The following is a 25,162-nucleotide window of genomic DNA, read 5'->3' as shown; positions in this document are numbered from 1 at the left end:
CAAAGGGGTGGGGGGGGGGGAGGTTAAGGCATTTGGTCTAATGTGGTGTGATCGGGTTTGAAGCAGGTTTGCAGCTCCCAAAGCCCAGGTTGCCCACCCTGCTCCTGGAAACTCTGATTTGAAGGAGATCAAGGAGCTCATCCCTCCTCCGACCCTCCACACACACCACTGGAAGACAGAAATTCTACCTTCAAACGTTAACTTCTTTTCCTTTAAGCTTGGGTCACTGTTAAACTTCCTTGTCCTTAGAGTAGGACAGACTGGGCTAGCTGACTGTTTTGTGAAAAGTGACTTGGCCTTTCTGACCTTAGTTGTCCCATCTGTAAAATGGGCTGGTCATCCCTGTGTCCAGTGCCCTGCTGGGAGCACCCAGGATTTCACAGGTGGAGGGCATCTCGCCACAAATGGCCACCAGGGTCCGCCCTACATTGGAAGGTAGGGCCAGGGCCTGGCAGCAGGGTCAGCAGTAGAGCCTTAGCCTGGGTTTGAATCCTGGCTCTGTCCTTAGTTACTGTCTCTGAGCTTCAGTCTTTTCATATTTAAAGCAAGGATGGAAATGCCCGGCTAGCAAGATTGTTCGGGGGAGTTCAGCTCATGAGAGGTACTTGTGATCTGTGGTTGTCCCATGAGAGCGGGTTTTGAGTGAGAAGCATCTTGAGCGTGAGATGATGTGAGTGAAGCCCCAGCACAGAGCAGACCCATAAAAAGCAGCGGCAGGAGCCCAGCCGATCTCCTGGCTGCCCTCTGCCCCAGGCCGTTGTGCACATGGACGCATACAGGGTTAAAGGTCCCTCCAAGACCCGGTGGAGACAGTAGCCTTCCGTGCAGGGTGGTCAGGCAGGGCCACCTGGCACCATGGGCCAGTGACTGGAGGTGCAGCCACCGAGGGGGCCCGCAGGATGGGTGCAGAGTGGTGCAGCTGCCTTCAGATGATTTGCAGGAGTGCTGTCAAAGCAAACGTCATGGAAAGGATTGGCGGCATAGCTGGGCGGAGCAGCTCCTGCCTTTTTAGTCCCTAAAGCAGGACCATGCGGGTGGTCGGCCCTGAGATGGACAGGGCCTGAGAGGCCTGAGATTAGAGCTGAAATATCGAAAAACTAGCCTTCCCAGACAGCAAGGCTGACAAACGCTGAAGGCCAGAGAAAGGGCAGGTTGAGGAGCAGGCCAGGAGGACCAGCCAGGTTGGCTGCTCACGTGAGCTGGCGTCTGGGGAAGAAGCAGTGGGGCCCCTCAAATCTCTCTCTTGAAATCAGTCAAAGCATCCATGGGTAATCATGAGAACCAGAGGACCAGCATGTGTAAATGTTCTCTGCAGTGTGGGGAGATAAAAGCAAGCACCTGACACCTAGTAGGTGCTCACTTCAGTTTGGTTGGTTTAGCAATCTCTGCACACTCCTGCTTTTGTAACTACTCGTCTGGATGATTTTTCCTGCTGCATTTCACTGGACTGCTGGGAGGAGCTTTTACTTAGTAAGCTTTTGATGACCGCCTTCTATGTGCCGGTCACCCTGCAAAATGCCAGACACCAACAGGAAGATGCCACAGCCCTCCCGGTACCCCAGAGTTATTTTGATGTGTTTGATGAGCTTGTCCATAGAAACAGGAGGACACTTCCTCCTGGAAGGTCAGAACAGACACCCTCCATGGGTGGTGTTGGACCAGAGTGGATTGACGTGTGGACATTCACCAGATAAGCCAGGTGGAGTGGACATTCCAGGCAGAAGGCACAGCATGAGCCAGTACCTGGGGGTGTAAAATAGAATTGGAGTCCGTGTGACCTCCAAGGGGCTGACAAGGGACAGGCAGGCTGTGAATGTGTGAGATGACAATGTGGGAATTCCGACTGCTTGAGGCTATGGCTCTGGGCTCAGGCCCGGGAGTTCCCAGTGCTCTCCTCTGGGCGAATCCCTATTAGGAAACTCACAGTGCATCTGCTAAGTTGCCAGAAGAACTGAATAGTCTGTGGAGGTGGCATGCAATATTTGGGACATACTTACACTAAAAATTGCGTTGTTATTTATCCAAAACTCAAATTTAACTGGCATCCTGTGTTTTTTCTGGCAACCCCAGGAGGACAGGACCTGGACATGGGTGTTTTTTAAAGGGTCCCATGAGATGCTAATGTCCAGCCAGAGCTGAGGACCGTGAGTCAGAGGCTTCTACTGCTGTGAGCAAGCCCACCATCTCGAGCCCCTGGCCAGGTCCCTAACTACAAAGATTTCTAGTAGATGGGGCATTTCCAGTCCTAAAAACATCTTTGGGGAACCTTTTGAGATTTCCCCATTATTTATCCTTTCCATCTATCTCATGGATGCCACCCACAGTAGTGAAAAACTTATTTTTTGTGTAAATGTGAAAATCTGAAACCCATCTTAATTTTTTAATGCTTTAAATGATGTAATTGTAGAAACGATTCAATAATTGGATATATTTAAATACAAAACAATAAATCCTTATTCGTAATGCTCCAACACACTGATGTCTCCTTCATTAACTGCTAACCACACTCCTTCCAGAACCTCAAACTCTCTAACCCTCAAGACTCCCAGCCTTGTCAGGTGTGCCTTCCCGGAGCCCCCACCTCACACCCATACCACCTTCTCCATGTCCACTACTCTCAGCCCTGTTGATTGCTCATTGTGTCATGCTGATCCTCTCTTGATAGCTCCCAATGACTCTTCTAAACTTAGAAGAGAGAAAGTTCTCCTCCTCTCCATCCCTGTGCTACAAAATTTCTAGAGATTCCCTTTTTCTATAATCTCTCACCTGTTCATTGCCTACAAGAGAAGACTCAGCTTCTCTAACCTGACCTTTAAGACTGTTCATTGCTCATTACTCACCAAGCAGATGAATGATAAAGTTTATTAATGATATTGAATGGGATAGTGATGTTAGAAGAAGTAATAAGACAAGGAAAAGGAGGAGAGGAACATAAACTCAAGACATGTACTGCATTTAGTCATTCATATTTTTCCTTCCTTCTTCTATTCCAAATAGTTACTTGAAAGGTGTAAAATTAAAAATCACATTTGTTTCAATGTAAAATCATCCATAGTAATAAGGATAAAGTTATTTGAAATCTATATTGTCTTAGACCATCTGGCTTATCTTGGAGTCCTGATCACTCAAATAGATCCAACCCTGTAACTGGCTAATGTCTTTTCGGGTAACTGTTTTTGCTCTCTTATTTGGTTTATTTAGGAAATTAGTACACCAGTCCAATAGAATAATAAATTGTGTTTGTATTTACGCTTCTTCCCATAATACGTGTTAGATTTCAAACCCAATTTTGAGGTGCCAAGATCCCTGATGGGGCAAGATGGGTAATGAATCCTGTTTATATTGGCTGCATTAAAACAGTAGGAGGGTGAAACTCACCATTCCCATCAGTCATTAGATGTTAACCAGTTGTTGGACTTTAAACAAACCACCTACAAAATTCTGAAATGAAACAAACTCTAAGTTTGTTGGCTTTCTTTGATTAGTCTCCAGGGCATTTATCACTTTCTGTGAAAGAAACATTTAATTTAGATGGCATTGCGTTTGTGTCATGGGCTTTCAACTGACAGGAGGAAGAGCTATGTGTGTGTTTATGGCTTCTTTGCTTTTAAAAGATTAATGTAGGCGAAACATAAATCACAAGACCTTTAGGGGAGAGAGATGCTGGGAAAATGGAGCAGGAGTGTTCCAGGGTGATGGATTGAGACATATTATAGAGTATCTTCATCAGCCAGGAAAACAGTGGGAGGATGGGACAGAGGGGTGGTGGGGCAGGAGCAGTGAAGAGAAATGGCTTTTCCTCCCTGAGCACTGAGACAGCACAGGGGCTTGAGCCAGGGGTGAGCAACTTCCTAGCTCCATTGCCTGATGCAAAATGAGGAGGTGAACTGGTGACTTCCTGAAGCCCATTTCCTGCCCTGATAGCCAGAGGACAGAAGAGGGCTAACAGCACAGAGGAAGTACTCAGGAAGCCCAACTCTTCTAGGAGATAAACAAGCACTCCCTGACCCCCAAGCCACAGGAACTGGTCCCCTGTGCTTCCCCCGCTAGGGACCCTGCATCCAGAGGCCAAGTGTGTGTGTATGTGTATTTGTGTGAGTGTGTGTGAGAAGGAGCTATTCTCAAATAAATGTGGATAATAAGAAGAGCTGTCATGTGTTGGGTACCACCCCCCTGGGAGCCAGGCAGGTGCGTCCTACTCTACAGATCAGTGAGCTGAGGGCTGGAGAGGGTCACATGCAACAGGGTTGCACATCATAGTGGAGGAGCCTGGACTCACAGCCATATCTCTCTGGCACTGCAACCATGCTCCCTTCACCCACAACAAGATGCCCCCTTGAAGCACTTTCAGACAATTTTTGTAAAGAGCAGTTTGCTGATGTACATTTGCCCTTCTCTTTACCACCACCCCAAGCAACACGTTCCCAGTATTTAGATCAGAATGCACCCTCCCTTTCCTAGCACCCTTGTCAAACACTATCTCAGCAGAAAAAACAAATCACAGTGGTATCACTCAGTATCAGCTCGTGTGTATGGCACACAGACTCATCCCACACCATCATACACATCATCTCATGTCATCCCCACAACCGCCCCCAGCGGCAGGCTCACTCATGGCCCCATGGCACCCATAGGAATGCTAAGGCTCAGGATCCTTCCACCCAGAGTGGGGAGAATGCAGCAACTCTTAGTGCAGCCCCTACCCTGGCTTGAGGGGAGGAGAAGCATTCCAGGGAGTGGAGGAGGAACACGCTTTCCTTCCACTGAGGATCCTTTGCTCCATCTTCACCTTTTGGGCCCACGAACTGAAGGTCCTGTGTCTCTAGGTCACTGTGGCCTCCCGTTAGCACATGCTGGAGGGGAGGGGAGTGCTAGTGTCTGTCTGTAGACTGCGAGTACTCCGTGCCTTCATCTGACAGGCTCTCCCGAGGCTTTAACCGAGATCCCAGGGCAGCCCAAGTCCCCAGCCACCTCCCACCACTCTCACTGTCCTGCTCGTTTTCCTGCCTGTCAAACCCCATGAAGGGAAGAGAAACACATTTTCTACCTCCTATTTACCAACTGATGAACCTCCTGGAAACCTAATAACAAAACGTGGCTGACTACATCCTCATTCTTTACACATGCAGCCTGACTGAGGACATTTAGGCATGTAATTAGGCACTAATTATGCTGAAAATGCAATTATATGATTTTTTAAGTGAATTAAGTCCTTGGAGAAGTGGTAAGGATTAGCGTACTTGATCCAGCTGAAGAGCTGGGACCATGGAGGGCACGTCAGCGTGACCGTGGGATGCACAGAGGCCCAGTGGTCTGTACTTGAATCACACGGGTGAGCACGTGCGTGTATGCACACACACGCACACACACGATGTTGGCTTCACCTCTACAACAGCCTGCCGCCAGCAAAGAACTTTATAAATGACAGCCATTTATATCACTGGGAGCTTTGTGTACATCTGTGGAGTGACTGTTTAATAGCTGACTTGGAGACTCTTAAGGAGGTTATTTATTTAACATGTGAGAGGCAGGTATGTAGAAAAAATAATGATAAAAGAGTCAGTTGGGAAATGTCAGGATATTTTGCGTAACATCACTTATTCATTCACCTAGCATTGTGTCAGGTGGTGAGGGGTCAGATACAATCCTCGCCCTCTAGTAGCTCAAAAATTAGTGCAAAGACAGACGACAGCAAAGCACTTTAATGATGATTTGAACGGGTTGTTCGGCAAACTACAGCCTGTGGGCTAAACCCAGCCTGTGGCCTATTTCAGTACAGTCAACCAGCTAAGAAGCGTTTGTACATTTTTAAAGGGTTGTAAAAAAAACCAGACAAACTAACGAACTGATAAAACAGAGAAGGATGTGGAACAGAGACCATATGTGGGCTGCAAAGCCTAAAATATATATGAAAAAGATTGCTGCCCCTGCAGGAATAGAGGAAGGAGCACACAAGCCCCATGCAGAAATCTGGGAAGGCTTCTGAGAGGAGGTGACGTAACCTGAACGCCACGACAAAGCAGGAGCATCTATAGCATGGTACAGCACCTCCACCTCTCAGGAGCTTCCTTCTGGCCAGCTGGCTCACTACACACAAGAAACAACAATAAAAGACAAATTTAGAGGATTTTTACCTGAAATGAGGGCTGGGAGAGTCCAGAGATTCTGAAATGTTGGGCAGTGGGACGTGGACTCGATGTGGCTGGCTGGTCCCCAACACCGAGGCAATGGGAAGGGGCAGACAGCCCAGATTCTCAGGCCCCGTGGACTTGACGCCAGTGCTATTAGCCCTTGAATCCCCAGAGGGTCCGTCCTGGGGACTGAATGATGCGGAAGAGAAAAGCTACAGGGAAGGGAGAAGGACACACAGATGCCAAGGACGCCTGGACCCCCAGGCCTTTCGGTCACCCCCATCCCCAGACCTGCCATCTCCCTGCCATCTCAGCCCACGGGGACCACAGGCCGCACCACCCAGCCTCCCACCCCAGCCCCACTGAGCACACCTTCCCTCTCCTGCAGCAGACGCCTGGCTTCTCAGGACACTGCTGGCCCTCTTAGGTGGTGACCATTTCCTTCCCACTCTTTGCCACCAGGCGCAGCGTGGAGATGGGCCACTTGGAGACAACTGTTATTCCTTTCTCCCTGATGCACATATCATGCTCTCCACCGCCAGGCAATCATCTTCCATCTCTCTCAGATACCACCTCCTGCATCCTGTCACCCCTACACACACCACTTACCTCAATTCCCCGCTTTGGGCATCAGCTCTTGCTCCTGCAGTCGTAAGCAGAACGAGACATGTCCGGAGACTTCCAACGTCTTCACTTCAACCACCCTGCTCCCCGAAAGCTCCTGGCACTTCTAGCTCGGGCCCCTGCTGACTTCACATCTCCACTCTGGCAATTCCTCAGCCGCGTGGGCACCGCGAGTCCAGTACCTGACCGCTTCCTGCCGTCCACCACCCTCCATCGCCTCACTTCTTCCCCTGAGCATCTTAGACTCCACAGCCCCTCATCAGAGTCCCTAGAAAAGACATTCCAAACCCACCACCTCTCGTCTCTCCCACTGAAGTCCGAGCCACCATCCTCTCTCCTCTGGATGGTACCGTGGCCTCCAGCTGGTCCCCTTCCCCTGCACAGCGGCCAGAGCACCTGACAGCATGACGGTCAGTTCATGTCACTCTTCTGCTCAGAATCCTTCCATGGCCCCCGTCTATTTTAGAATAAGAGCTAAAGCTCGTCCCGTGCTCTCAAGGCCCATGATCCAGCTGCATTTAAGTCTCTGACTGCATCTTCTACAGCTCACCCTGGGCTCACTTCATTCCAGCCACACTGGCCTGCTGGCTGGTCCTTAAATACACTGGGGCTGCTCCCACCCCAGGGCCTTTGCACCTGCTGTTCCCGCCATGGGGGACACTCTTCTCCAGATATTCCCTCCCTCACCCCATTCAGGGCTAAGTCAAATGCCACCTTCCCTGGCCACAGTATTTAAATTTGCGACTCCCGCTCACAGCCCCCTCCTCTCTTCTGCTTTGCTTTCTGTCTTTGCACTATCTAGTATACTGCATAGCTTGTTTATTTCTCCTTTTTCTTGTCTGTATCCTTCTCCTTGAATGTAAACTCCAGAGAGACAAGAACTTTCAGCTATTTTGTTTACTGCTGTATCCCCAGATGGTTTCTGTTGAATGTCCAATGAACTCTCTTAACCTTTTCTCCTTTTCTCCTTTTCTCCTACTGGCCCAGGCTTGGATCAATAAATACAGCTGTTCCCCTTCTTGTGTACCTGAATTCAAACAGCTGACCATGGCTGGGAGCACACCCCACTCTCTCTCTCTCACACACACACACACATCCTCACACTGACTGGTCCCACCTGTTGGTGTGATCCCAAACCTGAATTCTCTGTCCAATTGCTTCCCCCACTCACCCCTCCAAGCACCAACATTATCAAGGCAGCTTATTTCACTGAAAAAATAAGTACCTGAAACATGGAAAGAAGGTATAGAAATCCTTTTGAGGAGCTTTGCTGTACAGGGGGCAGAGAAAGGGGCCAGGAGTGGGAGAGAGACAGGGTGCGAAGAAGGGAGGTTTGTCTTTTCTTCAGTTTGGAGAACAGTGTGCTCAGGGGGTATCTGCTGGGGGGGGCGATTTGATGACGCAGGAGAGAGGGGCGAGGTCTCAGCAGTGATGTATATAGTGTGTGACGAGGTGGAGTCTAGTACATACACAGGCCCCGGGGAGAACCGGGCAGCTGTAGACAGAGCAGGAGGAAAGCTGTGATGGGGCCGCCCAGCCGCCGCAGGGGTGGGTGGCCCTGTTTCCCAGGTACCACTCCCCCTGGGCTCCTCCTGGCTCGCTGCCTGCTTCATCCTGGGCTCCACATGTCCAAGCTCCAGGGCTCAGCTCTGGGTCCTCTCCTTCATTCACACTCGCGGGGGTCTGTGAATACCATCAAGATGCTGGAGACTGCCTCCGCCCAACCCCTCCCTCAGCCCTCCCCTCTCCCCGAACTCTCCCCAAGCAAGGGAGGAAACGTCCCTTGATCTACAAAGCCTCAGTCATTCATACACATTAGGGGAATCCACAGTGTTCAAGGAACTTAACTATAATGTATCATACCAACCCAAGTAAACCAAGCACAAAAAATATTCATATATAAAGTTGTTCCCACGTAGGTCCTAGATTACCAGCTTCTGTGCAAAGAAAAAGAAAATAGATTTATTAACTAGTCTTCGAAACTAAGCTTTGTGCATTTCTCATCTAATGGGCTCCCTGAGCATGACACACCCTCAGCCAGCACTGATGTCGCCCCCCACCAGACCTTGCCCCCGGGCCCCCTTCCTAGTGAACCACAACTCCATCCTTCCTGCTCAGGCCCAAACTTTGACTCTTCTAATTTTTTTTTAATTTATTTGCACACTCCACATCTAATCCATCAGCAAGCCCAAGTTGCCCCACAGTCCCGATATATCCAAAATCTCCCTGTCCCTCATCACCTGTACCACCATGGTTCTGGTCCAAGCACTTGCCTGGAACATGGTCGTAACCTCTCCCATCCTCACCCAGGGTCTGTCCTCTGGCAGCACAGCAGCCAGAGTGACGGGCCTCAAGCACACACAGTTCATACAGTTCCCGCTGGACCCCCGCCCTGGCCTCCCATCCCTCGCAGAGGCCCGTAGGGTCCAGCCTGTCGTGCCATCACCCCCGCTTCTACACTCTTCCCCTCACTCACTCTGCAGCAACCACACGGTCCCTGGGTCACCCAGGAACACATCGCCTGGCTGGTGTCTGCTTGGGACACTCCTCATTCCGATGTCTGCAGGGCTCCCTTATTTCAGCCCTTAGTAGTCCTTTCTGGATGATATAATGAATACCATAGACTGGGGGCTAAAACAACAGATGTGTATTTCTCACAGTTCTGGAGGCTGGGAAGTCCAAGATCAAAGCACCAGCAGACGTGGTGTCTGGTGGGGGGCCCACCTGCTGGTTCATAGCCGGCCATCTTCTCTCTGGGTCAGACCCCATCCCAGTCTCTCCTGTCACCATTGTGTGACCTTGGGCAAGTTCCAGTTTCCTCCACTGTAAAGCGATAGGCATTATAGCAACCACATCGGAGGTTCTTGTAAGAAATCGCACCAATACATGTACTTATAAAGCAAGCCCCCAAATGGTGGCAATTACATCATTACCCATATCCAGAAAGGAGGGTTTCCAGTGGGAAGAGAGCCCCAGGCAATATGGTCCCTGGAGAAGCGGAGGCCAGGGGAGCCGCAGAGCCTTGGGGTGTGAATAGGAGAACAAACAAAGGCACAAACACAGATCTAGCAGGGGGCTGGTCCTGCTTTCACAGGGCTGTGGAGGAGGTGACATTCTCTTCAGATAAAGTGTCACAGCAGCCAGCTGTCCAGGGTGCTCCCAGGGAGAGGCTTTATAACCCTGGCCTCTGCTGTTCCCTAAGCTGGAGAGGTCAAGTTCTTGGTCCCCACGCTGGTCCCCCAGCCTGAAATGAGGACTGAAAAGAGCATTGCTGGCCCATTTCCTGGGCTTCCGAGTCTCACTGGGAGGCACAGCTTCTCCTTACAGAACTGTCTTCTCCATCATACCTGGATCCTACCCACCAGCCACATACTTGGCCCTGGCTGGGACATAACTGTCATGAACCAGAGATGCTCACAGGCCCGCCAGTGAAGGCTGGGGACCATGCCTTAGAGGAGCCCCTGAGTCAGCCCAGGGGCGTCACTGGCAGGGCTGCGGGTCACGGGAGGCCATGTGTGTGCATGAATGTATATGTGGGTGTGGATGTGTGTGAAAACTGTATATCAGAAGAAAACAATACTCCCATAACCTAGTCCCCACCCATAACCACCCAAAAGTCACCATCCTTTCATTCCTCTCACTAAGCCTTTTTTTTGTATATTTAACATAGTTTATATTTAGAGTCCTGTTCCTTTCCATTAAATCATACTGTAAGCATTTCCTCCTGTCGCTCAGAATTCCCACCCATGCCTTCAGTAACTGCAGAACATTCTGTCCTGTGTGTGTATCGTAATTGACAGAACGAGTTTCTCAACGTGGAGCATTTAGACTGTCCTCTTTTATTTTCCAGTTTAAACCCAATGGCAATACACTTTGCCAAGAATGAATTTTTGTTCCTGTTTCAGATGATTTCTCTGGATCAATGACTAGAAATGGAGTGTTTGATGCTCAGGGTGATACATTGGCCATAGAGCGTATGAGAGAATGAAAGTTGCCCATTTGTGAGAATCCCACTTTGACCGAAGCTGTGTCAACACTGTGGACAAGGATAGTAAGTGACAGTCAAACGGCCAGTCTACGCCAAGCGCTGTCCTAGGTGCTCACCACATACTAGCTCACAAGGACCCTACAGAGGAGCGCCATCACATTGGACACATGAGGAGACTGGGGTTGGCACTTCCCAAGGTGGTCTAGGTGTGGGGCGGGGATTCAGTCGCCCTGCAGGACGGCCCCTCGTGCTGCCCCCGTCCACCCCGCCGTGCTCAGCTCACCAGTAGGCAGGGGAGCTTTCTGTGTACTCTCGGTCTTCCCACGTCTAGATGGAGCTGGGGCTGGAAAAAGCATGTCCAGAGTCTTCTGAGCTTCAGCCGGTTCTGGTGGAGCTGGGATCTGGGAAGCCAAGCGATGCTGACTGAGATACACAGTGCCTTTTCTGGTGCCTCAACATATCGGGTTGGCCAAAAAGTTCGTTTGGGTTTTTCCCGTACCATCTTATGGGAAACCCGGAACAAACTTTTTGGCCAGCCCCATATCTCCAAGAATCCACTTCCTTCCTTTGCCATTTTGGTGCCCCAGACACCTTCCTTTGGAGAAGCGCTTTCCTGCCGCATCATGGGAGCCCAGGTGTACTTCACTGAATCAGCAGTGGCTCTTTTTCCTTCCGTGGGTCTCAGCGCAGTCAGTGCACACATGGGCATCCAGGGCAGCTGAGGGCCCTTTCAGAATTTCCAGAGAGCAAGGCTGCAGTCTCCTGACAGGTCATTGGTCAGAGGGTGCGGGCAGCTACCAGACCCTGCCACAGTGCCCCTGTCCCCTCGCCCAGCCAGGCAGGGGAGCCAGCAGAGGTGACAAATTCTCAGAGTGTGTTACTGTGCCAGGTCTCCAGCTACATCATCTGGTCCTGAAAGAAAGGGTGCTGAGCTCAGGCCGTGACCAGATCAGCTGTGACGGTGGCTGCTCGTTTGCATTGCTGAGGGGGTACCAGGCCCCCCCAGTTCTAGTTGCTGAAGCCTAATATCACACCCTTGCAAAGGGAGGTGTGTAACAGTGTTTGAATGGAGCCTCATGCTCTGTAAGCAGCACTTAGGTCATGAGCTCAGCAGTTCTCAAAGGGAGGCTCCTGCACCAGCAGCATTGCCTGGGAACATGTGAGAAATGCAGAATCTCGGGTGCAGCCCAGACCTGCTGACTCAGAACCTGGGCAGCAGGGGCAGTGACCCAGGGAGCTGGGATATAACAGATCCCATGCCCCAGGCACTTCTAATGCACAATCGAGTTTGAGGACCAGGGCCTCAGCTGTCAGTCCTCTTAGGCTGGGGGTTTACTATCTCTGTGTAACAGAGACAGGAAAGGAGGCTCCAAGATGTGGGGTAACTTGCCTGTGAAAGTCTGCCCTATGCCATAGGTGTCATCCTACCTCGAGATGGGAAGCATGGGTAACGTGCCATTTGAGAAGACTAGTAAGACTCCTAAGGGTGTTTAATTCCTTCCCTCCTTAGGGCCTTGCGTCTTGTACTCAGTGGATGGTGAGTAATTGATCTGTTCCCTCTTTATCCATAATTCAGCAAATTCCTCCCAAATGCTGCCAGGCTCCCAGTCTCCCTTTAGCCCTGAAAAAGAAACAGAGACGTGAAGGATGTTGTTTCCCTGGAGGACCCGCCATACTGAACCCTCGTTCCGTGCCAGGCTTGCCCTGTGGGTCCTCCCTGGGAATCAGGCATTCTTTTCCTCTAGGGATCAGAGGTCAGAGAGTCACCCCTGTGTGAGCTGCTGAAGCACATGGAAGAGTCCAGAGGGGAGTCAAGGAGCCCCCCTCGGGAGGATGGAGGAAACATGGGGCCTTGGGAATGGACTGTGTCTGGGGACCTCTGAGCCCAGCCAATCCTGGGGAGCCTGAGGCTTAGAATATGGGCTGGATCTGGGTAGGGATCAGGGACAGAGCTGCAGAACTGCCCATGAGGACAAATCCCACCTCCGAGGTGCCGCTCGACCTAGCTGGACAGAGTAAGACGAAGGAGAGGGCCATCAGCTGGGAACGGCCACAGCATAAAAGGCCTTGATACCAGCTCCACACACTGACCCGGACATCACACAAACCCCAGAGGCTGAGCTCAGTCCTGTGCACACACGGATAGGAGGGCTCCAGTCCGTCCCTCTCCCGGTGGGGTGTGAGGGCCTCCGGAGACTGGACCCTGACCTTGGTCAGAGCAGGGACGCTATCTCACTCTCGGGTGACACCCGCCTCCTCTCCTCCTCAGCTTCCGTTTCCTCTTAAACTTGTTCTCCTTTCAACGTGAAGATCAGTGGGCATGATAAAGGGACAGGTGCAAATCAGAAGTTAAATAGTTGGGTCTCCTCTCCCCGTGAGCTGAAGCCACACCAGCTGTTTCCAGGGCAGGCTTTTTCCTCCTCCAGGGAAGGGCAAACCTGCTGAGCTCCTTTCCGTGGTCTTGGCGTTGTCTCAAGTCTGAGATTCTGTTGACGCCTGCTGAACCAGACACCTCTCCAGAACCTCCGCTACCCCAGCCTGAGAAGCGGACGGATACCAAGCACCAGCATCCTCCCCAGGACCAGACACAGCAGCCGGACTGGATCTTCTCCTCCCCTTCTTCCTGTCTCTTTTGAATTCCATTCTCTTAGAAACCCTCAGGTCCTCAGGAGGCGGTGGGCACAGCGTGTGGGGAGGGAGTGGTGGTTCCCTTTCCTCACTCTGTGCCGTGGGGATATTTGCTGCCTCCTGAACAAGCCCCAAACCCCACACAGCCCAAGCTGACAAGGTTCCCTCTCTCAGAGGAGCGTCCGCATGTGGACAGTGGCGACTTCATCTTGCTCAGCAGACCCTTGTCTCCCAAGATGCGCCCTCCCCCCACCCCGTTAGGGCTTCTTGCTGACTCCCACTGCTGTCACCATCCTGGGCTGGGGAGACAGGGGCTCCATTTTTTATACTCTGGCCCCAGGAACAGAGACAAAGCAGCGTTTCCTTTTACTTAGACCCTGTAGCTCAACTGAGGCAGACTGGTCGTTGTATTGGAATAAGGCTCTATTTAAAAAAAACAAAAAGCTCAGGGGTAATAGCAGGGAAATATAGGTGGAGGAAAGCCTGGACACTCTGGGTTGTGAGTTACAGCATCCTCAGCTTTCAGCTCCCCTCCCCTGAGCACATCCCCCAAACGACAATGCCTGATTATGAAAACTCCCTGAGCAAAGGATCCAGAGGCAGGAAGACCCCCTCTCCTGCCTCTGCCCCCAGGCGGCATCTTCCCCAGTTTACTGATGCCGGGAATGGCTCTGACCTCCAGAGCAGGGAGTCTACCTCTCCTTGCCCCCTCGCAGGCCCCAGTACTTCACCCACCAGTGTTTTGATGTGGCTGGCATGTTGCAGCCTGCAAGGCTCTGGTACCCGCCAGACACCTGTGCCTGTTTTTGTATAGCAGCATCAGGCACCAGGGCAACAGGGAAGGTAGCATCACAGCCGGGAGGCGGAAAGCGTGGCTGGATCGTTGGATGGGGTTTCAGAGCAGTGCAATAACATTGCACAGCACTTTGGAGGCCCTGGGCCGGGGAGACTGTTTATAAGGTGACACACAGGGACCATGAGGGCAATAGTTTTGCCCTTGAGAATGGCAGGCACATTCTGATAAAAGGCAGGTCAAATTCACATCGGCCTCGCCTGGCCGGGTACTTCGTCTGGAGAATTTGGTCTGCAAGCCCGGGGAAGGCGTCACAGGCTCTCTGCACAGATAGGAAGGGTGACCCGCTGGAAGCTGCAGGCAGGTAACGCCCCTCCCCAGCATACAACCTGCAGCTGCCGGGAGCCCAGACCCCGACGCCCGATGACCCACCGTGAGCTTTCCCTCCACGTCCTTCTCTTACCACTGCTGCTGGCATCACCCACTCAGCATCTCAGCAGGCCAGCCTTGGGGACCACCCCCTCCAGGAAGCCTTCGGGAGAACCCAGAAACCTACCCTTTCCAAAGTTACCCACAGACGTCCTTGTCTCTGCTGTACGGTCTGCTCCTTGAAGGCAGGGGCCTTGCCTTTACTATCCACCACGTTGCTGGGATGTACTAGGTGCTAAAGAAAGTTTATTTTCAGTTAATTTTTATTGGAGTATAGTTGAGTTACAGTGTTGTGTTAGGTTCATGTGTATGGCAAAGTGAGTTTGTTATGCATATACATGTATCCACTCTCTTTTAGATTCTTTTCCCATATACACCATTACAGAGTATCGAGTAGAGTTCCCTGTGCTACACAGTAGGTCCTTATTAGTTATCCATTTTACATATAGTGGTGTGTATATGTCAATCCCAATCTCCCATTTATCCCTCCCCCTGTTCCCCCTTGGTAACCATAAATTTGGTTTCTCCATCTGTGACTCTGTTTCCCGGGCACGTCTTTATTGCTCATTTTGACACTTAAAACACACAGAGTCTAACTTTTCATGTAAATGTGTCGTGTCTCCTCAACCAAGTCCTAAACCTTCTGGGGACAGACCTCATCCTCTCTGCATCCGGTGAAGCCTGGGGCTGGGCAAATGCTAACTGCTCAGCCAACCTTGGCTGTCTTGCAAGAGAGATGGACAGTGGATACTGAGCTATCCGTTTCTTTCCTTGGGGCTCTTATATTCTGAGACCCATTCTTCCCCTGTTGTAGCTTGAATGCTACACCCTTTCAGTGTGAGATAACAACAGACCATCAGAGAAAAGTAAATGTCTTTGACCTTTTTCTTACCACAAAGGAAAGTCGGTTAGTAAACGTCAATCGTCAGCTGATCTCTATTTCACTTGCATCAGGCCTTTGAGGCCAGAATCTAGAAAAGGAAGGAGAAACTCCAGTGTGAGCCAAGGAGAACTATCTAGGGCCACAAACGTTCCTGTCCTTCCTCTGAACCCAAGTCAGCCTCACGCAAAGCCATCACCCACTAAGCCCCCTGAAAAAGAAGGCTCTCAGTGTAAGTAGCACAGAGCAAACCATCAAGCAAGAGATGTGGTTGCCACGTCTGCTAATTGCTGGCATTGACACCGTTGTCATGGCATGAATTCTTCAAGGACTTGATGACAAACCTTTTGGCCAACAAGCGTTTCCCTTTGTGCTACTAAGGCTTAAATAATCTTACTCTTCCCAGAGTCTTCTGCCCCGTGCCTGAATTCTTCCTCTTGGCTGGACCAGGTGGGAGATGGGAGACAGGAATAGGGTGCTTCCTCCAGGACCCCTGAGGCAATAGGAAAAACCATTAGAGGTGGGTCAGGAGGTGCTGAAGACAAACCCTTGCAGGAAAAAGAAGTTCCCCGCACAGCTTCATCAGAAAACACAAGAGAAGCAAGGCTCTTGGCGGCAACAGGAGGGTCGACTTGTGTCCCTGGAGCCAGTGCCTGAGCACTGCTCTCTGTTGACATCTGAGAAGCACCGCTGGAGCCCCGAGGATCCAGCTGCTGCTAAAGCACTGCATCCTGTTAGCGGTGCCCAAGCTGCCAGCTGGAGCGGAGGTTGTCGCCTGCATGGAGGGGCAGCACCTCTGCACCCTGCTACCTCCCAGGGGTGCTGCCTTTGACCAGGAAACACGCAGCGGACCACCCTGCAGACCTAGAGAGTCAGCAGGGCTCTGGCTGCTGCCGCGTTGCAGATGGCACAGGAGAGAAGCCATTCCCAGCCATGGCAGCTTGCACTCTGGAGAGAGCACACATTTTAGAGCCGGGGATCCCAGGTTACAACACAGACTCTGCCTCTTTGGGCTGTGAGATGTCGACCACTTGCTCAAGCTCTTTGGAGATAAACACTTCCCTCTGGCTCGCTTGCTGTGAGGAATGTAAGTGGCAACTTACTTCATCCAGAGCCTGCTGCCTAGGAAGTCCTCCCCCTGCTTCCCCCCCTGAGGCTGAGCCCCCAGGACTTGTGTCAGAACTTCCCTAGTCCTGAAACATTCTTCCCACCCCTGAACTTTCCCAAGGCCTCTAGGAAAGCATCAGCCTTCCCCCCTGATCCCTGCCCTCACTCCCCACCATGCCTCCATGGGAGGTGGTGACTTCCCTGCATGTGAGTTGGGGGCAGGAACAGCCCTTCCCTTCCTCTCCCTCTCTGGATCCACAGCTACGGGAAACATCTGTTGTCCCTGCCCTTGGCCTGGCCTTGTGGCAAGGCCTGCAGCTGGGTGGCCACACGGGGGTGTTCAGAAGCCCAGAGGTATCAGGCTGTTTGGCCATTCGGCCGCCATCACCTACATCAGCTTTCACTGGTATGAGGCCGTGCTTTGTTCTCCATCTGCCTGCTCCTTGCTTGATCTCGTAGACGGGCTACCCTTGAACCCGACACTGTAGGACACAAAGGGTTTTGTGGATTCCCTCTTGTCGTGTTGTTGTCTAAATCACAGTCTCCAAAAACCGTGGTAAATGCCGCCCTCAGTAAGAAACCCCCTTTACACTGTGACTCAGATCCACATGCTTGTGGTGTGTGCACAAAAGGAAATCAGAGCTCCCTAAACAGTATCCCGACTGCCGATGAGGGACCTGGTGGTTTCTAAGCTATTTTCTCTGTCTCCTCTCTCTTTTCCTGTTTTGGTTTCTTTCTTTACTTCGCCTTCCCTTTTTCTCTCTTTGCCTCTTTCTCTCTCTAGCTGGTTGTCACCCCCCAGTGACTTGGGGCTTCCCGTGTGACAGACACTGCCCTAAATAATTCCTCCATCACAATCACACCACCCAGGGAAACTGGAAGCACCCTGAGGTCAGAGAGTCACCTTTTGTTTCTTGGAAGCTCTCCTGGTCCCTGCAGTGATACGGGAAAGAGAGACACTGAGCATCCGGTGCTGTCTGACTGTCCGCCGGACGATGCTGGGAATTCACGACCAGCATCCAGCGTCTGCCTGGACCCACGGCATCTGGGAACTGGTCCCTTAGGTGAACGGCATTGAATTCCATGCAAACCATAGTAATAATAAGACTCACAATCAAAACAGTGGCTACAACTGAAAAACACCTATTCTGAGCTACGTACCACATAGTAACTGTCTATACAACATATATACAGTATTTATCACATGTGTGTGTATCATTTCTAACACTTACCACAAAGTGGGTTTGTTATCCCTGTTTACACGCACAGAAACTAAAGCCAGTCTGTATTAAGCATTTTACCGAATATGCTGCCATTAAGTCAGTCAAGCCAGGATTTGAACCCAAGGGTCATCAGAGTGATGTGGACAGTGCAGGACGCAGTTTCATCCTCTGTTCCCCGGATAGGACTAGGCTTTCAAATAACTCAACAACTGTTACTCCGTGCCAGCCACGCAGGACTGTGAGTAAGACAGATGCGGTCCTGGGACTCGAAGAGCTTTCTCTCTGGCGGGGGCGTTGCGATCTTGAGGAGAGCTAGGACGGAAACGTGCAGGGCACTTTGGGTCTCTACAAAAAGGGTGGAGGCCATTCATGCTTGTCCAATCTCAGGAGTAGACCGCTGTCTGTTCTCATCTCAGATGCACACTTGGCCATAAATAACACCTTTCTTTGCCATAAAACCCACCCGCCTCAAGCTGCTCATCGGCCCCCATCCCAGTTCCTGAGCTCGGAGTGATTCTAATCCCAAGCTCCTACTTACCCTTGAAACTCAGCAAGGGGTGGACTCTCGTTCTAGGCTCGTAATCCAATCGCACAGTAACCCATCAACTTCCTGGGAGGGATTCGAGCTCACTCTAACTAGCCTTCTGCAAGTATCCCATATCATTGATGCTGGCTGAAACAGCATGAGGTGGTGTAGCCAGTGAGGATTCTCACTGCAGCATCTCCAGAAGCAAGAGATCAAAGCCCAAGTTTCAGGACCCTAGGTGCCATGGATGGCGAGCAGTCATTTGGGGAGAAAACTGAGAACTAGAGAGAGGTAAGGGACTGTTGTAGGGGCTAAGCTCTCTGCCTGAAATGCTTATACTCTTTTTTTTTTTTTTTGCGGTACGCGGGCCTCTCACTGTTGTGGCCTCTCCCACTGCGGAGCACAGGCTCTGGATGCGCAGGCTCAGAGGCCATGGCTCATGGGCCCAGCCACTCTGTGGCATGTGGGATCTTCCCGGACCGGGGCACGAACCTGTGTCCCCTGCATCGGCAGGCGGACTCTCAACCACTGCGCCACCAGGGAAGCCCAATGCTTATACTCTTGTTTGTGCCACAAACTCCTATTCATCCTTCAAGGGCCCATCCTGATAAACCCTCTCTTACCCATCCTGATAAAGCCTTCTCTTACACCAGCAGTTCTCAACCCTGAGCGTGCGTCAGAATCACCTGCAGGCCTGTTACCACAGATTACTGGGCCCCAGCCCCAGCACTTCTGGTACAGTAGGTCTGGGGTGGAGCCCAGGAATGTGCATTTCTAACAGGCTCCCAGGAAATGCTGCTGTTCCAGAGACCACACTTTGACAACCACTGTCTTATACCATCCCCACCTTCCCAGACATTCCCAAGCTTCCTCCTCTGTGCCAGTTCTGACCTAGGTGGCAGGTCGGGCCAGGCTGAAGTGTCACTACCCTGGAGTCCGGTCACATGGTGCAAATTGAACAAATTCAGCTCTGGTCCCTACGCCCAAGCCAAGAAATTCACCCCAAGTGATCCAAGCCAAATACCTCTGGCCCTCACCCAGCTCACCCAGGCTCACCACTGAGCAGGGCCCTGCAGGGTTAGGCATGTCATCTTGAGGCTGCTCAGGCTCAAACAGGAGAGATTCTGACCCAGGGAAATCAATTACACTTTTCTGGAACTCAGCTTCCAAATCTGTAAAAAGGGGACAATAGTAACTGCTACTGAATGGCATTGTCATAGGGACTATTTGAGTTAAAACACATTAAGTGCTAAGAACAGTACCTGGCACATGGTAAGCAATTGCTAATTGTTTTTAAACGAAGAAATTAGCAGGGCTTCCCTGGTGGCGCAGTGATTGAGAGTCCGCCTGCCGATGCAGGGGACACGGGTTCGTGCCCCGGTCCGGGATGATCCCACATGCCGCGGAGCGGCTAAGCCCGTCAGCCATGGCCGCTGAGCCTGCGCGTCCAGAGCTTGTGCTCCACAACGGGAGAGGCCACAACAGTGAGAGGCCCACATACCGCAAAAAAAAAAAAAAAAAAGAAGAAGAAATAGCAGTCCTTTCTAATCCTGGCTGCCTTGGACAAACCGACTTAAGAAAGGCTTGCTTTCACCTGGAAAATTCCTAACAGCAATCCTGGGTATTTGAGCTTCTACAACCATCCATGCCAACTTAAGGAAGAGGCTATTCTTTCTTGCTGAAATGGGAGGTGCATAGTGATGGAGTAAGCTCTAGAACTCTGGCCTCTGCATGCATTCATGTATTGTGTGCATTTATCCCCTCGATCCTGCATTCAGTAAATGTTTAGAGTACCTACTGTGTGCTAGATACTAAGTCCCAGGCTGCACTTGACCACCCTGGATTGCAAAGTCCAGCATCCATTTGACCTTCTCCTGTCTGTACTTCCCTCCCCCTGCCCTGATACCTGCTCTGTCTCTTTGCTGACTTGAGGCCTTGTTTTCTCCTCTCCGCCACCTCTAGGCTCTGTGCTGGCCTCAGAGCCCCCAGCCTGGCTCTCCTCCTCCGGGTCTCAAGCCTGAAGCCCCCACTTCCCTCCACCACCAGCCAGATTCTTATCAGAAAGGGGCATCTGGCAGCTGCGCTGGGGAGAATGACCTCATCACGCTATAATTAAAGTGATTATCTGAGCGGAAATGACTATTATGAAGCAGCCTTCTCTGTTTTAATATGTGGAGCCCTTGTAATGGGAACATGGGATTTCCATGTGAACACTGATATTTCCGTGCTCTAATAAATCCTTCCTCTCACACATATCCCAGAGGAGAGGTTCCTGCTCTCCTGGACATCGTAGCCTTCTGGCTAGACCACTGAGCTTCTGAAAAATGCACTTAGTAACTTGGATAGCACCACCGAGTGTCCCTACCCTCAGAAGAAGGATGCAGAGGCCTGTGGAGGGTCTTAGGGAGAGATCTCTGGATAGGAGCCCTCCTGGGAGGGGCGTCTTCAAGTGAGAAGAGAGAAAATGCCCCCCAGAGAGCACAGCCTTAAGTCCCGGCCTCAAGCTCGCCCACCAGACCAGCTGTGTGACGGTGGGCACATCAGTCTCTGAGCCTCAGTGTCCCACCTGTGAAATGGGTTAATAATACCATGTACCTGGTATACTAGATGGATGGCAACTAAACCAACAGCTGACATGTGTAGACACCCCACAGGTGGTCTGTTTTTACCATCATCATGAGAAAAGCTGAGGCCTGAAGAGGCAGGCGACACTGCACTAAACACAGTCGTGCCTGCCCTCACACCCCCGCAGGTGTCTGGTGAGCACCCGCAGGTGCAGGCAGGGCTCTGGGTCAGGGATGCAGCAGGGATGCAGCAGAGGTCCCTCACATATGGCTGGCTCAGTCCTGGAGATACCGTAATGGTGTCTGATAGCCCTGGGAGTGACACGATGCTCTCCAGTAACCGTCAGCGGACATGGAGAGCCTGGGCCCGGCCCTGTGCGCCCCTGGCCAGAGGCCTGCCTGCGTGCCACGCAGCTTCCCATGCACCCTGGGCCAGTGCACCTGTGAGCAGAGGGTGCAAGCTCGGCTGAGACACTGCAGGGCATGGGCAGCCGTCCTTTCTTACCTCAGGCTCTTCCGTTCTGTCCACAGAGCCCGACCCCGGAATGACCTCGAGGGAGATGGACATCGCCGTCATTGCAGGTACGCTGTCCGGGGGCCCCTCAAACAGCCAGGAGGGTCAGAGGAAACACTAAGGGCAGGACCTGCCATGGCCCTGCTTTCCTTCCCTCAAAGGTGGTTTGAAGGTGGACCGGGGGACTCTGGCTCTGTAAGAAAATGTACAACACAGCATCCTGGTGGGTGAGGTGCCAAGGCACCTGCATCAGGGCCTGTCAGGACCCTAGATGCACAGGGAAGGGGGGCTAGAGGGAGAGCCGCTCTGGTGAGGGAGGGGTAGGGTTGGGGGCTGACCAGGGTTCCCGGACTTCTCTCCCGTCTCCCTCAAGCCACACTGCTTCTTGTCATAGGTCTCACGCCCCTGGCTCTCCATCCTAACCCTGCCCTAGCCTTGCTCTGAAACCCATACTGGCCCCCACTGGTCACAGCTGTGACCCCAAACTGTGTTTCAGGACAGACTAAGTCTGTGAGCTATAGCTTGCGGTGTTCTTCTGAGCTTCACACTTCTCCCTAGCTCAGGGAACTTCACGTTTCGACATAAATAAATAAAAGCAGGCAGTCACCCTGATGTTCTCCTACTCACTGAATGGCTGGACCTTCTTTTTCTTAGACAATGCCGTTAACATCATGCAGACAGAAGTGTCCCCTAAAGGCCGTGGGGAGCTGAGGAAATTGTCCCACAAAGCTGGGACTTGGGAACGGTTGTAGCCTCTACATATTCTCCAAAGGGCCCTCCCCCAGTAAACCCACCTTCTAAGTCAAGGCAGAGGGTTTTTTCTGGGGTTTCAAAGCAAACACCTGCACCTGAACCTCCCCACGTGAGAGCGCCACCCGTTAGTCCTACCCAAACTCTTTGGTCCTGCCCTCTCATCCCATCTCACTCACTCCAAAGGCCTGAGTGACCTCTTCCTTCTGACCAGCCCTCTAGCCACACCTCCCAGCCCCTCCTGCAGACCCCACCTCCCAGGAGCACAGGGGAGCTGTGGGCTATGGGGCACACACACCACACTTCTCCAGGGGCTGCCCTCACCCCCGCCCGCTCCTGGCACTTTCCTGGTTTTCGCACTTCAATCCCATGCCCAGGAAACCCCTCAGCTGGGATTGTCCTGCTTCTAAAACTCAGAGTTATCAGATTTACAAAGTACAGCAGAAATGCTAAGGGTTGGAGTGATTTGCTCTGCAGGGCCAGTAGAGTAAGGCAAAGGCGTCTTCTTAGAGGAGGTGGGAGAGGCTGGATTCTGAAGGCAGCATCCAAGTTTACCAGGAAGACAAGGGGAGGGGAAAATATTTTCAGCAGAGAGAACATGTGCAAAGACATGGAAAATTGGTCAAATAAAAAGTGTTTGGAGAATCGTAAATCGGCCAGAGGGACTCCAGTAAGAAGAGTTTGAAAATGATTACAAGTTCTAAATACTAAAGTGTTACAAAGGTTTAGAGAGGGCCATTCATTTGAAGATTGAAGGAGAACTTCGATTAAACATGAATGCTTCTTTGGAGGGAAAGATATCAAATTGTTAACTGCGGTGATTTCTGAGCCGAAGGATTAAGGACATGTTAACGTCCATTTGTGTTTCTCTGTATTTGCCAGGTTTTAAAAAATGATCGTGTCTTTATAAAATAATTTTTCCACCTTTTTAATAGCTATATATAAAATACCTAATTCTTTGAATTAAACTTATCTCTAAAAAAAAAAAAAATCCCTGAAAGTTCCAAGTCCCGTGAACCTATCAGTTTTAGGCAAACCCGCGAGCTGCGTTACGCGGATGGTGCGCTTCGGTCTGCCTCCCTCAGCAGACGGGGAGCGCCTCGGAGCAGGGTCAGTTCTGGGATAAGATTCCAGCCTCGGTCTGAGGATGCTGCACGGAGGGAGAGGGGAGGTCAGGGGTAGCTTAGATGGGCACAGGGGAGGGGCAAGTGCCCTGGGCAGGGCAAGAGAGAGGCAGGAAGGAGCCAGCCTGTCTGGGCTTGGTGTCTGGCCGACAGCATGTCTGTCCCAGCACAATCCTGTGGGTCCCGACCGCGTCCTCCCCCATCCCAGCCCGGCCTCTCCCCCCGACACAGAGCCCTGTGCTTCCGCTCCTGCAGGCGTGATCGCGGCCGTGGCCTTCGTGCTGGTCTGCCTCCTCTTTCTCATGCTGCACTACATGTACCGGCACAAGGGCACGTACCACACCAACGAGGCCAAGGGCACGGAGTTTGCCGAGAGCGCCGACGCGGCCCTGCAGGACGACCCGTCCCTCCAGGACAACGGTGACAGCAGCAGAAAGGAGTACTTCATCTGAAGGACTTTACCAGTACTCACCTCCCGCCAACGCCTCCCCGTCCAGGAGAGAAAGCCCACCCCCCTACCTGCAGCACCAGGCAGCCCGCGAGCGCCCCCCGCACCCCAAGACACGCACCTCGCCTGGGACACTGGGTGCCGCCCAGTGGGGGAGGGAGCGAAGGAGGAACCCAGCTGCAGAGGCCTCTCCCAGGGACCCAGGCAGGCTCTGCCAGAGGGAAGAGAGGGAGGAGGTCGGCTCCCCCTGGGCCGTGCACGTTGCCACCTGCGTGTGGGGCATGGAAGTCCTTGCTGGGTGTGAATGGGGCTGTGGGCCTAGGAGTGGGAAGCAAGGAGTGAGTCATCATCACACCGACTGCGGATAAAGACATCAAACGTCAGCCCTTGACATCTGGGGGGAACAGCAGGTGCCGGAGCTCAAAGGCACCTTTGTCTCCCATGGATGCAGCTCTCAATGATTGGAAATAAACCTGAAACGTAATGGAGCATTCAGAGTCAAATGACATGACTGTGATTGTTTAGGGAAAGATAAAGGCTGCCCAGGGCTTACCTGTTATCCATGCAGTTTTGTGTTCTCTGATGGACTCCGCCCGCTGATACGGGGACGGCCACTTCAGGCTCCACGGGGCGGTTGTCAGAGAACACAGTCTGTACAGATGGCTCCTGGCCCCCACCAGGGAGGGAGAGAGGGAGGGCCCAGTGACCAGCATGCGTCTTCCCCACCTGGGCACAGCTTCAGGAAACAGATGCACGAGTGCAGCGTCCCTCTAGAAATAGGTTGCCCCAGCCCCCAGGGCACTAGCTGAAGCACTGGTTCCCGAATGCCTGGTATTAGAAAGAATGGACCTGCTAAAAATACAAGTGAACCCCATCGGAAAAGGGTTCCCAAGCCCAGTTCTAACGTGCAGAGGAGGCTTCCCTACAGCAACAAGCAGTTCAACTCAATGCTGACACTGTCTCCCTGGAGACAGAAGCAGATTCCACAGGTAGAGGCCTCAGTCCTACAGGATCACCCTCACCACAGATGTCAGTGACAGACCCACCAGCTACAAACTGGAGGTTCCAATGACCCCCTCCAGAGGTTCGATTGATTTGCTAGAAGGGCTTGCAGAACTCAGAAAAACCCGTTTACTCACAGATTACCGATTTATTATCAAAAGTTATTGAACCCCAAACTGCAAACTATTACGTATACAATGCGTAAACAACAAGGTCCTACTGTATAGCACAGGGAACTATATTCAGTATCCTGCAATAAACCATAACATAAAAGCATACAAAAAAGCATGTGTGTGTAACTGAGGAAAAGAATATATGTGTGTAACTGAGTCACTTTGCTGTACAACAGAAATTAACACAACATTTTAAATCAACTATAAAATATATATATATATATATATATATATATATATGTGTGTGTGTAAGGTTAT

At 51.7% G+C, this 25,162-nt stretch overlaps 1 protein-coding gene across 1 annotated transcript in view; it reads left to right on the top strand.

Annotated features, from left to right (window-relative positions):
- Window positions 1–24,218, top strand: part of GYPC (glycophorin C (Gerbich blood group)) — a 43,390-nt gene extending 19,172 nt beyond the window's left edge. The window contains exons 2-3 of the mRNA XM_024738032.1: window positions 21,425–21,475; window positions 23,537–24,218. Of these exons, the coding sequence (XP_024593800.1) occupies window positions 21,425–21,475; window positions 23,537–23,733 (248 nt within the window). The 3' untranslated portion in view covers window positions 23,734–24,218. The remainder of the gene's footprint in view (window positions 1–21,424; window positions 21,476–23,536) is intronic.
- Window positions 24,219–25,162: the final 944 nt, after the last annotated feature.

Source organism: Neophocaena asiaeorientalis, unplaced genomic scaffold (assembly GCF_003031525.2).
Source record: "Neophocaena asiaeorientalis asiaeorientalis breed wild unplaced genomic scaffold, Neophocaena_asiaeorientalis_V1.1 scaffold98, whole genome shotgun sequence".
In the NCBI taxonomy this organism is placed as follows: Eukaryota; Metazoa; Chordata; class Mammalia; order Artiodactyla; family Phocoenidae; genus Neophocaena; species Neophocaena asiaeorientalis.
The sequence above is the reverse complement of the archived record's forward strand: the minus strand, read 5'-3'. Positions and strand labels throughout refer to the sequence as shown.